The sequence below is a fragment of the Formica exsecta genome, unplaced genomic scaffold (assembly GCF_003651465.1).
Source record: "Formica exsecta isolate Colony F162 unplaced genomic scaffold, ASM365146v1 scaffold21, whole genome shotgun sequence".
Taxonomy (NCBI): Eukaryota; Metazoa; Arthropoda; class Insecta; order Hymenoptera; family Formicidae; genus Formica; species Formica exsecta.
In genome coordinates this window covers 3,489,626-3,505,894 of record NW_021849398.1, presented here as the reverse complement: position 1 = coordinate 3,505,894, position 16,269 = coordinate 3,489,626, and the positions used below count along the sequence as shown (strand labels likewise).

The 16,269-nt window shown below is 35.7% G+C and overlaps 4 protein-coding genes across 6 annotated transcripts in view; 2 read left to right on the top strand and 2 right to left on the bottom strand.

The window, feature by feature from the left end:
- Positions 1-712: 712 nt before the first annotated feature.
- Positions 713-4,661, bottom strand: LOC115235087 (beclin 1-associated autophagy-related key regulator). Of its 2 annotated transcripts, none has more exons than XM_029806649.1 (9): positions 3,784-4,661; positions 3,481-3,586; positions 3,100-3,181; positions 2,787-3,024; positions 2,468-2,658; positions 2,220-2,376; positions 1,824-2,000; positions 1,569-1,707; positions 713-1,477 (listed from the first exon to the last, which is right to left on the bottom strand). In XM_029806649.1, the coding sequence occupies exons 1-9, from the start codon at positions 3,981-3,983 to the stop codon at positions 1,316-1,318; spliced, it is 1,452 nt and encodes a 483-aa protein (XP_029662509.1). In that variant the 5' UTR covers positions 3,984-4,661; the 3' UTR covers positions 713-1,315. The 2 variants fall into 2 exon arrangements, with proteins under 2 accessions (XP_029662509.1, XP_029662510.1); XM_029806650.1 differs by having other exon boundaries at positions 1,584-1,707.
- A 163-nt stretch (positions 4,662-4,824) lies between these two features.
- On the top strand, positions 4,825-5,982 carry LOC115235098 (iron-sulfur cluster assembly 2 homolog, mitochondrial). Its single transcript, XM_029806678.1, has 3 exons — positions 4,825-5,036; positions 5,277-5,492; positions 5,562-5,982. The coding sequence occupies exons 1-3, from the start codon at positions 4,960-4,962 to the stop codon at positions 5,737-5,739; spliced, it is 471 nt and encodes a 156-aa protein (XP_029662538.1). The 5' UTR covers positions 4,825-4,959; the 3' UTR covers positions 5,740-5,982.
- LOC115235089 (putative uncharacterized protein DDB_G0274435) lies at positions 5,956-8,628 on the bottom strand. 2 transcript variants are annotated; one of them, XM_029806660.1, is made up of 5 exons: positions 8,196-8,628; positions 7,218-8,069; positions 6,885-7,031; positions 6,560-6,793; positions 5,956-6,468 (listed from the first exon to the last, which is right to left on the bottom strand). In XM_029806660.1, exons 1-5 carry the CDS (start codon positions 8,256-8,258, stop codon positions 6,442-6,444), a joined length of 1,323 nt encoding a protein of 440 aa, XP_029662520.1. In that variant the 5' UTR covers positions 8,259-8,628; the 3' UTR covers positions 5,956-6,441. The 2 variants fall into 2 exon arrangements, with proteins under 2 accessions (XP_029662520.1, XP_029662521.1); XM_029806661.1 differs by lacking the exon at positions 6,885-7,031.
- Positions 8,629-8,709: 81 nt separating this feature from the next.
- LOC115235084 (nephrin-like) overlaps positions 8,710-16,269 on the top strand; it is a 397,929-nt gene continuing 390,369 nt past the window's right edge. The window contains exons 1-2 of the mRNA XM_029806647.1: positions 8,710-8,848; positions 10,081-10,240. The gene's annotated coding sequence lies outside the window, so the exon portion shown is untranslated. The remainder of the gene's footprint in view (positions 8,849-10,080; positions 10,241-16,269) is intronic.

The following is a 16,269-nucleotide window of genomic DNA, read 5'->3' as shown; positions in this document are numbered from 1 at the left end:
AAAATGAAATTATTGTAGACTGATTGGGCTTAATTAATTTAGTATTATTTTAACTACCTATTTTGTAGAATTGTGTGCTAGAATGTCTAGTGAATGATCATATATTCCACATTGACCACAATATTATTTACACACTATGCTCTCATTTCAATATACTTAATGTAATTGAATCCAATTAATGTGCTTTATAATACTTGTCCCTTATGTTATTAAGTATGAAATGTTTAACAAATCTTATTTTTATGTTATATGGTAGAAAATATAAACAATGTTACACAATAGTCACCCATAATAAGTAATATAATGGATGTCCAGATTATCCACACAGTAATACCAAAATATTTCAGTATTCACATTTGATGTATATTAAATAAATATATTAATTTTAATTTCATATTATTTAATAAAGAATATATTATGTTATTGCAATTGAAGCTCTTTGTTGCCAAAGATTGCAAAATATTGGATACAATCTCACAAGATGCTCAAAGATCATATGTTATACAACCAGATGCTGATATCGGCTACATTAAAAACGGATTTTCCGAAATATAAAAAATGTTATATTAATAACATATTTTTAATACAGAGAAGTATATCTCTTTTATATGGATATATAATCACATCAAATGCGGTGAGCATAGAAAAGGCAGTCATTGCACACTCTCATATATTCTACCATAATCAATTCTATAAGAATATATAATGGACATTTTATATTTCAATGCACCACAGATAATAGTTTAGATTGTGATATATTAAAGTGGATGTTTATGGTAAATACAAAGCAGGATGTATATTAATTAGCATGGATATATATATATATATATATATATATCCATGCTAATTAATATACATCCTGCTTTGTATTTACCATAAACATCCACTTTAATATATCACAATCTAAACTATTATCTGTGGTGCATTGAAATATAAAATGTCCATAAATTTATATTAAACAGTCGTATATATTTACTACTTTCCTCAGCTATTTACTTTAGTTTTGAATTAAGTTAGATATTTCAGATCTAACAAAATCGGTGTCACAGCATACATTTGAACTACTTTAAATGTCATGTGTAAGTCAGGAAAAGTCATATAATATTATAATATATAATATTCACATCCTGCTTTTGTATTATATCTGCTCTCTCTTCTCCATGACATATAAATATTATTATATAAATACCACTTCACATTGTATCTGTTTTCAAGCATTTCCCCCGAATTTCTATTCTCTCTTTGATTTGAAGAATTTGAAATATATAATAAGAACATATATACAGATAGCTTATTGTTGATTGAAAGATAAAAATTATTTATTAGTCCAACCTCGCCAAATCGAGGCGATACTGGCTGCTGCACTTGTTACCAAGCCACCAGCGACACTCTGATGCACTTGCATACTAGAAGCTTGCTGACTAATCATTGCACCAGAAGTAGGTACTGCCATTTCGGGACAAACGATACTTGGTACCTATTTATACATATAATGCCGTGAATATAAACACCTCGTAATTATATGTTCTATTCTTTGCAATCTGTTATATAGAGTGTATATAACTTACAGAAGTATGACTTACAGCTTCCCATCCCCAACACAGATCTTCTTCATCGGAAGCTGAATCATCACTATTCTCCAAATCAGGAATTAATTGACTATGAAGTTGTGCTATTATGGATGGATCGACTTCCATTGGTCCAATTCTGTAATATGCAGTATATGAACATATCGCAGTTAATAAAAATTTACAAATTTTACACAAATTTACATTGTGCTGCTATATTTTTAAGAATGAAGTAAAATTATTATTATGAATTACCTTCCAAGATCACTAATTTCGGTATTGAGCAAATGCATCAGGTTTTGCAATGTATGCATGGGATGTAAAACTTCTATATCGGTATTTTGTGTAAAACATAAATGTAATACATTACTATTTAGCCTTGCTACTTTTCTAGCAAATTTTTGGTCCGACAATTCATTTCCACAAAACTCTCTGAAAAAACATAGTAAAAAGATGAAGAAAAGCTTTTAGATATTTTATGTTGTAAATATTTAAGGTGTGTTTATCCATTGTGTGGTTATCCATGTTTACATTATTTAGAACTGATAAAAATTGATGCCTAGATAAAAAATCATATAGCATTTAATAAATATATCCACACAAGTTAATATATGCAACTAGCTTATATAATTCTTTCTTAATAATACTTACCCACAGGTAACCTTGTACGGTAATCTTACATTAACATAATAGGCAAGAACGTTAACCAATTGCGTAGCGTAAGTTAAAGCAGCACTAATATTATATGCTGGATTGTGCATCGCATTTTCCTTGTTTGCACTAGGCACACCATCTTTATTTGCTGCAACTAAAGAAACATATTTATATTTGTATGCAATGTCATTAATCAAGGGGAATAATCAAATAAAATTATATAAAATAAATTAAAATAAAATTACCCCAAAGAGAATAAGCACTATAATCTCCCATTGCTGGCAATGTTGGTTCAACTATACAATGATGAATTTCTAAAGAATTTTCTTTCTCACTTATCCATCTGCCACGCACATACGATGTACCTGATGCATCCGCCAATGCGCTAGTAACAATGTCCGAAGTGGTACTGTCACTATCCTCACTGCTGCACAAACTATAAATAAAATCTATAACATTAGCATATATTTCAAAAGAATACATTCTTAGCAAATAATTTTATGTAAGCTTTAATAAAAAAGACAATCATATTTTAGAATATTTTTGTAAAGATAAATGTAATACCTTTTATTCGGCTGGACCTTAGATAATGGAAAAATGTATTGAATTAATTGCTTGGCAGCAGTTCTGATAACTTTTTTTAATTGCTCCCTTTTTCTATCCACAGCTTCTTTCTGTTTTTCTTGTTTAGCTTTCAAACCATTAACATAGCGATGTAGTTTCTCTATTCTGTCCTCGTGTCTTGGCACTCGCAGAGTCAACTGAGAGTTGACATCTTTTAGAATGTTCAAACGTTGATTACCTATAATATAACAAAATTAAGTAATTATTACAATAGAAATATTTAGCAAAAATATCATCAATTAATGAGACTCACCTCTATTGATGCTCTGCTTTGTCTCATTTACTAAAGACTGAAGTAGTCTCACTCTTTCTTTACATACATTTATATCACAAATCTGAAATTAAATAATTGAAGTATGAAATGTTGCATTACCAAGTTAATCTGTCATACGAAGAAGATATTTCAATTGACATGAAAACGCATACATATGTTCAAATTATATGACAAAAATGTCTTTAACTACTTTTATTTAATTATTTAAAAAAAAAAACCAACTTCCTGCGAGAAACTTCTTTATGGTCATACTTTAAAACATATGCGTATCTATAGGCAATAATCCATTGTCCTTTTATATATGGATAGATGTTAATTCAGAACTTAAGATCACACATTTCTTATTTTTACACACAGTACCAGCTTATCTCTTTGTTTATGCCTCTCAAGAGCCTTGATACACTTTTCCTCCAATTGAGCTCTAGCAGCTTTCAGTCGTACGAGCCGCATCTGCTTATCCGCGAACCTAAATAACATCATCAATAATTATAACTACAGCCAGTGCCTATTTCAAAGCGACGTCGCTACTATGCGACATCGTCCGTATTCTTAAAAAAGCGCTCCGAAAATTCTACGAAATCAATCTAATTCGATCGCGCTTTAAAACGTAAAACGAGAAACGAATTGCCTCGTCACGAAATAGCAAAAAGTGGCCAAACCCACCGTTCCGAGTAGACGGTGTTCGAGTGTATAAAATCACCGTTTTGGACGCACTGACGGCAATAAAAAATCCGACGGCTGTTATGGCACAACGGGCACTTGAGCAGATTCATGCTCAGACGACTCGACGCATCTTCCAGCTCGGACGAGAGCTGAAAGTCCGCGGGAGCCGTGCAGGAGCCGTCGGAGCTACTCGTCGCCATAACCAAAGCTAACGACAGCAGCAACGAGAAAACTATTAGCCTTCCAGCTCGTCCACCGACTGGCTTGTGTTGTGTTGTGCCTCATCAGCTGATTCTCTGTTATATACTCGCGCGCCGCCGCCGTTCCTCTTTGCACGATGCTCTTTGTCGTGTTCTCTCCTTCTCTATTACTTTCTGCTAAGGCCTATATCCTTTCTCTCTCGTACTCATGTTACGCGCGCTAGATATCCGCGATTATCGTGCACGCGCGATTGTCGTTCAACCACCTCAAGAGCGATCTCGAATCCCATTCTGCGTCGTATGTCACTGCTAATCTCTTTATTTTTATCTTCTTCTTTGTCAAAAGTATGTCCGTTCATGAGATACGGTATCGTTCTCCTTCTCTCGCTTTTATCTTACTTCCTCTTTCTAACTTCCCATTTTTCTCAATTCTGCATATTTATTTTCGCTTATTAAGTAGTTATTGCTAAACGAAGAACAGCTTTCGATGATATATCGAAGAATGTTGGACCAATCAGATGTCTGTCACTTAGTGTAATGAGTTTTGAAAGCTTTTTGACGTCGAATCCGTCGAATGCGAAATCTGAATGTGCGTATTCCAATATTGCGTTTGACTAGAATAGAATTGGAAGTTGTCCAACGATTCACGCTAACGGAGCGTGCTCGATCGAAATAAGAACCGCGGAGACAAAAACGCGTTTGACGCGAAACGTCAGCACGCGAAAATGGCGCGAAAAATAAACTATAAACTATAAAGCATAGGATGCGTTCGCGAAGCACGCTTTTAGCGCTATGAGCGTGCTCTGTCCTTGTTCAACTTTTAGTAAATAACAAAGACAGAACTACGCTTTTAGCGCGTAAGCGTGTTCCTTGAATGCAACCATAGATCTTATAAGATATACAAGATCCATGCTGCTTGTGAATAAGTGTACCGATAGCAAGATTTAGAACGAACTCAACAGCTGATGCCGAAAACATGGCGAAGTTGACCCATGCCGTGTGGGGTCTATCTTCAAACTTTACAGCAAATCGGTATTTTTCTCGATTATTAACGTGAGTAAAATTTAAATTTTTTTCGTTGTCATGTATTTAATTTTACATACCGCGAAATAGTTTTACATAATATATAATTCTTTATACTCCTTTTGTGTGTGCTCCGAAAATTTGACAGAGTATTTACAAATATATATATCGTGATTCTAATAAAAATTATATGTATAATTAATATTAAATTAAAAAACAATCACAGTACATATATATAATAATATTAAAAAATGTATGATATATTTATAGTCCATGGTATAATATATCTGTCACGTCATCTCGAGAAATGTCAACAAATGCTGCTGTCAAAGCTGAAGATGCTTTAATTATCAGTGACAGTTGTGTAAAGCGCTTGAAGGAAATAGCAAGCAATGGCACATGTTTGAGAGTTACAGTGGAAGGCGGTGGTTGTTCTGGATTTCAATACAAGTTTGATTTAGATTCAAACATACAAGAGGATGACAAGTATGTATCATAAATGTTTAATGTGTAAATAATGATGATAAAAATATTTTTTTTTTTTTTGTATTACAGAGTATTTCAGAAGGATGGTACTAAAATAATTATAGACTCGACGTCGTTAGAATATGTGAAGGGATCAACAATAGAATTCCACACAGAATTGATACGATCTGCCTTTAGGATAACAAATAATCCGTTAGCTGAACAGGGATGCAGTTGTGGTGCTAGCTTTGCTATTAAAGTGGAGTAAATAATTATAAATGTATTTATTTATATTAAATATTGGCTAATAAATTATAGTTTATAATATAATATTTAAACTTTGTAAACCATACTGAGAAGATCAATTATATTTTATTTATATAATCAATACACACAAAGCAATACATATAATTGCTTTGGCTTATACATTAATTTTATCACAACACCTACCATAAACAGTAGCTGTACATATTTCTTATATCTCTTTTAATACAGTAAAGAATAGATTACAATTTACAATTGCAAGTGTCAGTTTATACATGCCTGTTTTATATAAATGATATTAATAATATATATAAAGCTTTTTATCATTATTAAAGAATTTAAATTGTACAAATTATTCTATACACAGTTGGTTACTGTAAATAAGTATGAGCAAATAAGAATCGTTGCACATATATAACATAGAAGAAAAATTAGACTTATAACATAAGCGTTTATAAAAAAACATTGTCGCTAAGTTTTTATTTTTATTTCATAAATAATGCGTAACATCGAGTTAGAGAGCTCTTTATCGCGCGACCTGAAGATACGAAGTATGGACAAAAATTCATAAATCTCTGCGTTAGTAGATACGAGCTGTATATATATATATATATATATATACATGACAAATTATTTATCAATGATCGATTAAATTATACTGTGTTGATGGAATGTCAATGATTGTTCTTTGCAATTCTGATCTGGATCACTTTTGTTTGCCTTTCTTACTATTCTGAAAAATTACGTCTTTGATTAAATGCTCTTACAAGATTACTATACTATATCTTACTATATCTTTGTGTATCTTGTGCACACATTTTTACCTTATTAGCTAGTTCAAATTTCAATTGCTGTATCTCCTCTGTTTGGCAGATAAGTTTTTCATTCATGTTGGCAAGATGTTCGCTCATGGTATTGAGTTGTAACTTATAATTTCCTTCTTGCATTTCTTTCTCCTTTTGTAAACCATTATAATTAGAAAGTGTCTCTAATAGTGCTGTTTCGCATTTCTCTCTCTTTGATTCACTTGTATCTAATTGCACATGCATAACTTCGTTCTAAAATACAAGAACAAATATGTACATATAACATATTATATGACAAAAATATCCATTTACTGTAAATAAGATTTAAAATATATCTTATTACATTAGCAGCCATAGCTAAATTTTTTATGTGACAGATGTATTTTTCGTTTGTTAATCTTTCAATTTCTTCTAGAAAATAATCCCTAATCTTTAATTCACGAGCTTCGATTTCTTCTGGTAATGCAAAAGGTACACTCAACTTGCCAATCTGTTAACAATATAAATAATCTATAATTATAAATACAAGATATATATATATATATATATCTTAAGAATAGAATAATATATATAATAATACCATATTATTTATAATATAAATAATCTATAAATATAAATACAAGATATATATATATATATATATATCTTAAGAATAGAATAATATATATAATAATACCATATTATTTATTTTCACAGGTTTCAATGTATCATTATCAATGTGAGAAGTTGCTTCAGCTTTTTTTTGTTCCAATTCATCATATTTTATCTTGACTATATGATATTGAGTTTTCCAGTAATTAATTTCTTTCTCTAAGTCACATGATTTTGCATACAAAAATTCATTACTTTCTTCTTGTGGCTTTTGCGGCTTTCCTTCTCCAAGTGATTTTGATGATCTACGCGAAGCAGATGGTGAAGAGAATGGCGATGGCTCTGTTTGACGATGATTTGAGAGTATTCCTCTCGCATCAAAATCATAACCATCGCGTCTACCTTCATTGCTGGACCACGATACAGTTTCCTCTTGTTTCTGTCTGTCGTTTAACTTCCTCTGCAAGTCGTTTCTCTCTCTTTCTAACTTATCTACAGTGCTTTGATACTGGCATTCCGATTCTATTTTAGACTTTTCGCTATAATCAACTTTATATTCTAATTGCTGTATTCTCTCGTACAAACTTTCAATTTCACTATCTTTATCACTAATCTGTGACAATAATTGAGCATTCTCCACTATCTTCTTCTGAAATTCTTCGTCTAAGATATTGTTTGGTGGCACTGGAGGAATTTGACTATTGTTTTCTGGCACTTTGCTTTTACTCTTCTTAGATTTATTTTGTGCCTTGTCAAGTTCCTCCTGCAATACAGTTATACGCTTTGTCAATTGCTGGTTACGAAAGGTCAAACTGTCTATTTCCTGGTCAGCTCTACGGAGTTCCACTTCTCTCTCTTTCAAATGATTCCGAATATCCGTATTACGTGCTTGTTCCTCTATCACAGCCTTTTTCAGAACATTCGCTTGCGCACGAATCTGCAAATAAAATCACTTTCTTTGTGCAAACAACTATAAATAAATAAAAACGTAGAGGACAGGGAAGAGAGTGAAATATTGAAAAAAGCGACGATGTAAAAAATCTATTACGAGAATGCTGTTTACTTTTGAGTATTCCGCGGCAATTTTCTGATACTTTGTCTGCAGCTGACCGTTGACACCCTCCATACCTTCCTATCCCCAACCTATACCTCTCGTTAACGCGCCCCGTCTATTCCGCTGCGTATTATTATTGATGACACCCGGACATCCTTCACGAGATTTTCGGATATTGTGCTCGCATCGCCGGGACACGCATCGCGCATTTCTGATCGGTGTCGATGTCGGTGTAGTATTGTCGGCTTATCGACTGGTCGATCTCGGCACAATTATGGTAAAATCGCGCGATCGGCGAAATCGTATCCCGCACTCCATCCAACACGAAATGCGAAATGCGGCCTCGTAAGAAGTGCACACACTCTAAACGCATTAGTATTCGTGCAATCCAATAAAACGCCCCCAACCACGATACGCGTTCTATCGAATCATACACCGAGCCGAGCCCAGCGTGCGAGTCGTGCGACGTGAAGTTAACGTCACTTGTCAAGAACGTGCGCGCCAGGCGAACGTATGCATGCATGTATATGTATGTATGTATGTGTGTACTTTCAAATGAATCGGACGATTCGCCGATTGCTATCTTGTCGGGAATTACGTTATTGCGCAATGAACGATAAACATGCGAGAGATAAGAATCCAAACTTCAAACGGAATGACAGGTATGTATTTATGATGAGGATCATATATATGGTCAACAAGACTTTCTCAATTTCCTCGTGAGATAACGACGAGAATTCAAAAATATGTAGTCACTTTTATTTGTGCCGCTAATATGGATCGTTCGATTTATATTTACACTATTGATATTGATATTTTTCTTATTTGTTTATGTCGCATAAAAGATTATCGTGTATCTTATTTATGTGGATCTCTTTCCAATTTTATCAATGAAACATAATCATTATTATTCGTATAACAAGACATTTTTTTATGCGCAATTCTTTGTTCTCACATATATTATTACCTAAAGAAGAAGAGAAAGAACTCTATAAAAATCTATTTATTATTAATGCAATTATACATATAATAGATAAGAATCTATAATTCTCTTTGATTTAATGTATAATTTTTATTAATATTAGTTTTATCTAATTCACACACCGCACATATCCATTTGTTTTTGCAGGCGCATAGTATTATTGAGTTATCTTTTATCATAAGCATATGTATTAGTTTGATCTACAAATATATAGCGCGTGTAATATTAAATAAAATTTAATATATAATTAATTTATATATCATCATTGTACATATATTTACCGAGGCATATCGATAATCGCGCGAGTTACGTGACCGACCGTGCGATAATCTAATATTGAAACTGACCGCTAGATAGCGCGTAAGGTATAGTTGTGCATTTCAAGATGGTGATATTGACAAAGTTCAGTGTACGTTTGAATTATTTATCTTTCCCTCGCGTGCGTTTTCTTGATATCGCGAAACAATCGAATTAACGTTGAACACTTTCGGGCAAATATATATATTATGTGTTTCTATAATCGGTTTGTCGAATCGTATAATGAGAGGCAACGAGGCAGCGATCGTTCTGGATATTTTACAAGGTAACGAATGATACGACTTTGAATGACGTCAAACCTAACGTCTAACGTACAATATATACGTTTGCGGTGAGAATTCAGAATTTTATCAAAATAGAGATATATATGCATAAATCTGAGTAACCGTGGATACCGTATAAATACAGATTTACATATATGCTTTTATTTCTCTCTTTCTCTCTCTCTCTCTCTTTCGTTTGGCACGAAAATCAGATTTTGTCGCGAATGCGCGATGATACGAGTCAAAATGTTAAAACGCCACGCTCGCGTTTACATTTTTTGTTTCCCTCCTTTCGCTCCCAGCGCGCCTATTATTTTCGTTTCTTTTTCAGCGAAGAAGGACGCGACGTATTTGTCGGCGGATACAGCGGGTCTTCCATCCTGGCTACCCTTCTCCCCGCCTCCCCTCTCAACGCGCCTCTATATCCACCGAGTACAACTCCGTTCGCCGGAAGTAAGGATCTCGTCGAAGGAGAGTCAGCAGTTACGAGGGTGAGTCGTCCTAGTTTTCTTTTCTCTTTCCTCTCCTTCGTCTCCTTGCATCCGCGCCGAGATACGTTTACGTATATCTTACGCATTAGTCACGCTCGTTGGAGCCTCTTTCTTAGGGAATCTTCATCCCGAACGCGTACCGCATTAAATAGCTCGCCGTATCCTCCCCCTCCCGTCACCGTATTACGGGAGTGTGCGTGTATTACGCACCGTTGCTGTAATCCGTGTAATTTGCATGATCATCGGCGAAAATATTTTCATCTCTTCTTGATTAGCGTGGAAAAACACGGCGCTAAAACATCGCGAGATTTTTAATTAGAAAGAAATATCAGTTTAATGAAGTTGTTAAAGATTCGTAAAAACGTTACGTTACGTTTATATGTTGTAATTTTATTATTTTATCTGACATGTTCGACTCTCTATTTTTTTAATACCCGTTATCTCAGTATAATTCACACACATATATTTTATATTTTATTTTTCATATATTTACTAAAAAGATTTTCTATAATTCAGTTTTAAATATTGAAACAAGAGAAATATTTAGGGGAATAAGTTTAAATCTGAAGAATAATAATATCTTGCACACGCTGCTTCTAACACATTCAACCATATTAAAAAATTATTTTGGAAATATCTCTATTATTTAAGAAAATAGCTAATAAACACAATCCGTTTTCCGTGAATATTTTAATTAAAGTTTACCAAGTACATTCTCAGTTAACTGATTCTCTAGAATTTTTTTTTTTTTTTTTTTTTTCCATTGCGTCGCACAAAGTTACGCTTGAAAGCAAGTAATTCCATCTGACGTTATGTTAAAGAGAAAAATTTAAATACCACTGGCCTTCTTCGGTTACACACGCTGTACGTTGGCTTTCAGTTACATACGTTTTACAAAAAAGCACGTAATGACGCGACCGATATCCTGAGTGAGAAGCGCGTTCGGACAAAGTTTATAGCGGCGCGATTTTTACGGTGATTATATTACAAACAGAGTGGAAAGAGTCGTTTCGGCACAACGGAGCGGTGAAAAGCGGACTCGGTGCGATACACGGTATCGGCAAGAGTGTGTGTCGTCATCGAGAGTTCGTATATCAAGCCAGATCGGTGAGAACAAAAAGATTTCCGGAAGTAGTTGAAGTACACAGTACTGAGAGGAGAAACCGCCGCTTGCTCACTTGCTCGACCGCGAACGTTTTGAACCCCTTTTAACCCGACATCGAGGAATTTACAATCGCGAAAAGGGGCGAGTCGGAGAGAGTCGCGTGACCTAAAACTCCGGGGCAGGATAAGGAAAAGCCGGGCGAACGTCGGAAAGTAGTGGTACGCCCGGAGGCAAAGAAGCAACGAAGTACGAGATAGGAAATAGCTGAAACACTCCCTTGGCCTTCGTTCTCTCTCCTTTGGAGAATTTAATCTTTTTCCCCCCGCCCTGTGAGAGGAATACGGGAATTTTTTTAACCGGAATTTTTTTTCTTCACGAAACTTTACCGCATTGTTCTTTTCCCGTTTGCAAGCTAACCGTACGTTAATGTTGTGCGCGTACAGGCGCGTCGCGAAATTACAACTTTTACTTTCATGGAATTTTTGAAGATGATTCAGAGAAAAAGATGGCAGACACTTGTAACGATATAACGGATTTTGCACCTATAATTTAGACTATTTACATTGGTATTTTTAAATGCAAATGTTTTACATATATTTTATATTTTATATACATGTATATAATATATATATGTATTGTCTCATGTTACACGGGTTATACTACAATATATGATTTAATATTAACAATATATCTAATTATCGCATTTTTTCTTGATTCTATTTTTAGAATTTGTGATTTGGAAAAATGTATAATTTATAACATATCGTGGATATACGATCGCTTTAAGTATTCTGTTCTTGGTTTGTGCACTAATGGTCCATCGCAACTACATTCGTTGTACTTCTTTTCATCCTTACTTTTTTATCTCTCGCTGTAATATTTCCCCCCCTCGTGCGCCACAGACTCACTGTTTGTATCTCGTTATCTAACTATTTGGTTATGATTTGATAGCGCATCCTTAGAACATTGCAAATACTCAAGGATTGTCGGAGAGAATTGAAAAATTCTCGAGAGAAATGAAACGAACGAAAATAATAGCAAATGAAATTTATTACTCTCAATAAAAGTTTAAACTGGGAAATAATTATCTTTTTTGAATTGCTCTTGAAAAGATTTATAATAATCATTTTTTACAGCAATTTAAAGCATGTAAGTATTACAGTAGTCAAAATAGACCTGTGAATAGAGACGAAAACAGCAGAAAAGATTAAGACGCAAATCGCAAATAAAGTAGCAGAGGTCGCGAGCAATCTGATATTTTTAAATATTTATGTCATAAAATTTCAATGCATATTTCGCGGATTTAGGCCATGGCCTACATTTTTTGCAGTCTGTTTCTTTTCTCGTGCTCTCGCATACAAGGACATATTAGCGACAGGCGCAAGAGGCTGATGAATCAATAATATTCTATATAAGTTTAACGTTCTCGATACATCTCTGGCGCGGATCACATAAAAGTCGCGGATACCCATACATATGTACAGATCTCGAAAGCAGATCTCGTGCAAACACGTTTCGATCGCTTTTTTTTTTCGTGCGTCGTCAATTTCAGGGCCAGGTAGCGATCGGAATAAGGACGGGAGAAAATAGTCCCGGTCCTCATCTGCGAAGTGCTTTCGTCGTATACCTGGGCTCCTGAAGTTCCACGTCCGGCAGTCTCGTGTGTGTACGTGCCCCAGGTGGTTGTCTCAAATAACACCACCTAAAGCGAGTAACTCGATGCCGGGAGATCCTGCGGGTGTTTGAACATAGATTGCGTTACGCGCGCGCGTGCTCCATGTATGCCCACACGTTTTTAGATTATCACGCGTTCTTGTATCGTGTATAGAAAGCGAAAACTAGTTTTCGATTTCCATAAGAAATGTTTCGTATGAATAGAAAATTTTTTTGAAAAAAGAAAATCTCTTCTTTTCACAGGATAAGAATTAAATAAGTTTATTATTTATACGGTCCATCTGTGAGAGATGTGACCTGACTTATCTCACATTCTGACATTGAATATTCTCATGTCTTTGCATGCCTTGAATCATACGATATTAGGTCAATTCGTTTTTGTTTCAATTATATTTGAATAAGAAATTTTAAATTAATGAGTTTTTATGGAAAGTGGACAAGTTGTGGGAAAATGATGATGCGCTTTTGCCGTTTTCTCTGTATTCGCACTGAAATACATTCGTGTTCGAAAGGGTGAGACTACGAACTCACGAATAAACCGACGATAAATAAAACAACAGCTGGAGAAAACGAGGGACGTCTTTGATTTTCTAATGGAATTTCAAAGCCGCTCTCCGGGAATTTTCATTGATTCCCGTTGAACCGTTACCGGTTTCCCGGCGAAGGAGTGGATGTAAAGACGCCTTCCTAGGTCAGGTTAGGTAAAGGTAACGGGGACGAAAGAGAAATTAGAGCACCGAGTTCCGGCGCACACGATCGTTCTTCGTCGTTGTCGTCCTCGTCGTCGTCGTCGTCGTCGTCGTCGCTTTTCGTCGAGCGGAGCTTTGTAATTTTAATTATTTCATTAGTGGAAATCCTGCGAATATACAAAGAAAGGAAGGAACCGGAGGTGGGGTTTCTCGCGGGCATTTCTCTCACGCCTAGAGGAATTCGTTCGTCGTTGTCGCTGCTTCTATTTTTCTTCTGTCGTTCTTTCTTTTTCATCGCTTCTCTTCTACGTCTCTCCTTCTTTCACCTCCGGATTTTCACTGACTTTATCTATTCAATGGATAATGTTCGCGTCGCTCTTTATTCGCGATTAGTCTTCAAACGTGTCGTGAGCAATTAAATTGATATATTTTCTGTGAGAAAATTAATTTCAAATTTACAAATCTATTCCATCTATTGATTTTAATGACAGATTCTTTAACGAAAAAGGGAATTGGAATAAGGCGGATTCTATTCGATTGAATAGGATTGCCATTTTAATCGAATTATTAATTTAACTATTAAATAAGACCCGAATTAAAATTTTATTGAAGTAAAGTTATTTTAAGGTAAAGGCATTTTAAATTGATTGCAAAGATTACAGATTCGTTATTTGATATTTTTTATTCGGAAACTTAATACACCAGAAGCCCCTTATTTTTAATCGGTAATTACTCGAAAAGAGCGTAACTTGATACCTTGATATTTTCCTTATAGAAAAAGAGATTTCGAATTCATGAGAAAATTTGTTATTAAAATGAAATAGAAAGTCGGGTATTGCAGAGAGCTTTCCACTTCAGAGAGATACACATCGAATTGATCATCTCCGTGGAATTCACCTCCGTCCTCGTGAATTCGCGCCGAATGACAGCAAGTTGCGATGACGGTTATCGCGGCGAAACGATCGTCGCAGATGCATCGTTGTCGTGACATTAGTCCGTAATAAAGCATGACGCGGATAATCCAATACAGGACATACGTAACAAGGGTCGAGCGTTTCTCGCAGTGCGCGCGGCGCGTGGTAATTTAGGTACCATTGCCTTGGTCAATGGCCAATTCCTATTTTGGCTCGTCTCCAAGGGGACAGGCAAACCAACGTCCGCAAAGGTAAAAGGGTATGGTTACAGTATCCGCCGAGATTTTGCTATTTCATTATCGATCTCTAATCTCTTCTTCTTGCGTAAAAATTTGCGGTCCGAATCGTCGTTGAGTTATTAATCTGTTGCGATTTTCTTTTCCTTCACATCTCTCTCCTCTCTCATCTATCCACTCGGGGATCTTTTCGTTGCTTATGCAGAGTGCCATTCGACTCGCTTCCTTTCACCATAGTCTCGTAACGGTCCTGAAACGCTCCGGATAAATCGCATTCGAGAGCCCTCTTTAATCCGGTCGCGAGGGCACGCCGCACCGAGTGCACCGTAAAATTTGTAATCGGTGCGAGCATTGTCGCCTTGAGTACCGTTCGTGATAAGAAAGAGCCGCGTTTCTGTTCTGTCTTCTTCCTTATTCTCTTCTCGTCGTTCGTTCGTCTCTCTTTTCGAGCGATCTCGCTTTGGGATTTCTATTCTCTCGTTCGTCTTCCTTGCAGCGCGGTTTTTTTTCCGATCCGGTGACGTAAATCCTTATCATTCCACTTTTAATCTTAGTTGGAAATATATTTGTGGGAGATCGTGTGGAGAGACAGAGAGAGAGAGAGAAGGAAGGAGGAAGAGAGCGTGTATAGCTATACGCGGTAGCTATACATATATTTTTCCTTCCCGTCTCTTTTCGCTATGCGCGCTGTTGATTTAGCGTCACAACGCGGCGACGCGGCTCGCTGGCATTGAAAAATGACCGAAGAAACGAACGAAAGCGAAACAACGCACGGGCAACGTAACGCGTCCATGTATCATGGGAGAATATACCCGGGTCCTTATTGATATGCATGCGCGCGAGTGGGTCTTTCCGATACGGGGTCAAAACCGACCGATGCAATGTGCGAAAGTGCGAAGCCGAATGACGGGAGAACGCGTTTATTATCCGACTGATTTGTATTCGATTATGCACTGCGTATGTGTGATAATGGCTTGGATAGTTTTTAAATATCCTTGGATAATCGCGTCGGATATTACGATCTGCGGAAGTGGACTTTGCTGAATTATTAAAATACCGTGCATCGAGTTACGGATAATTGATGCGTGAATTTTGGAACAAAGCAATTAAACGATAATAACGAGAGCACGCGCGGAAGAGGCGCGCGGAACAGAAAATATTGTATAAATGGAGATAAAAATATATATATTGGTAATAAAATGCAATCTTCCGCCCCTATATGTATATATAACCGCGATTTTACGCTGCAGCGCGATTATTTGATGAATCAAAGATTGGAAGATATTTATTATTTTGGCCTACATCCTAAATGTAAAAATCTCTAATGTTGCATTTTTAATTAATTACAGTCGCAATCTACTCGCCCGATCTGCCCTTTTCCATTCTCGGTCGCGTTTCCTTTTTCCCTCTT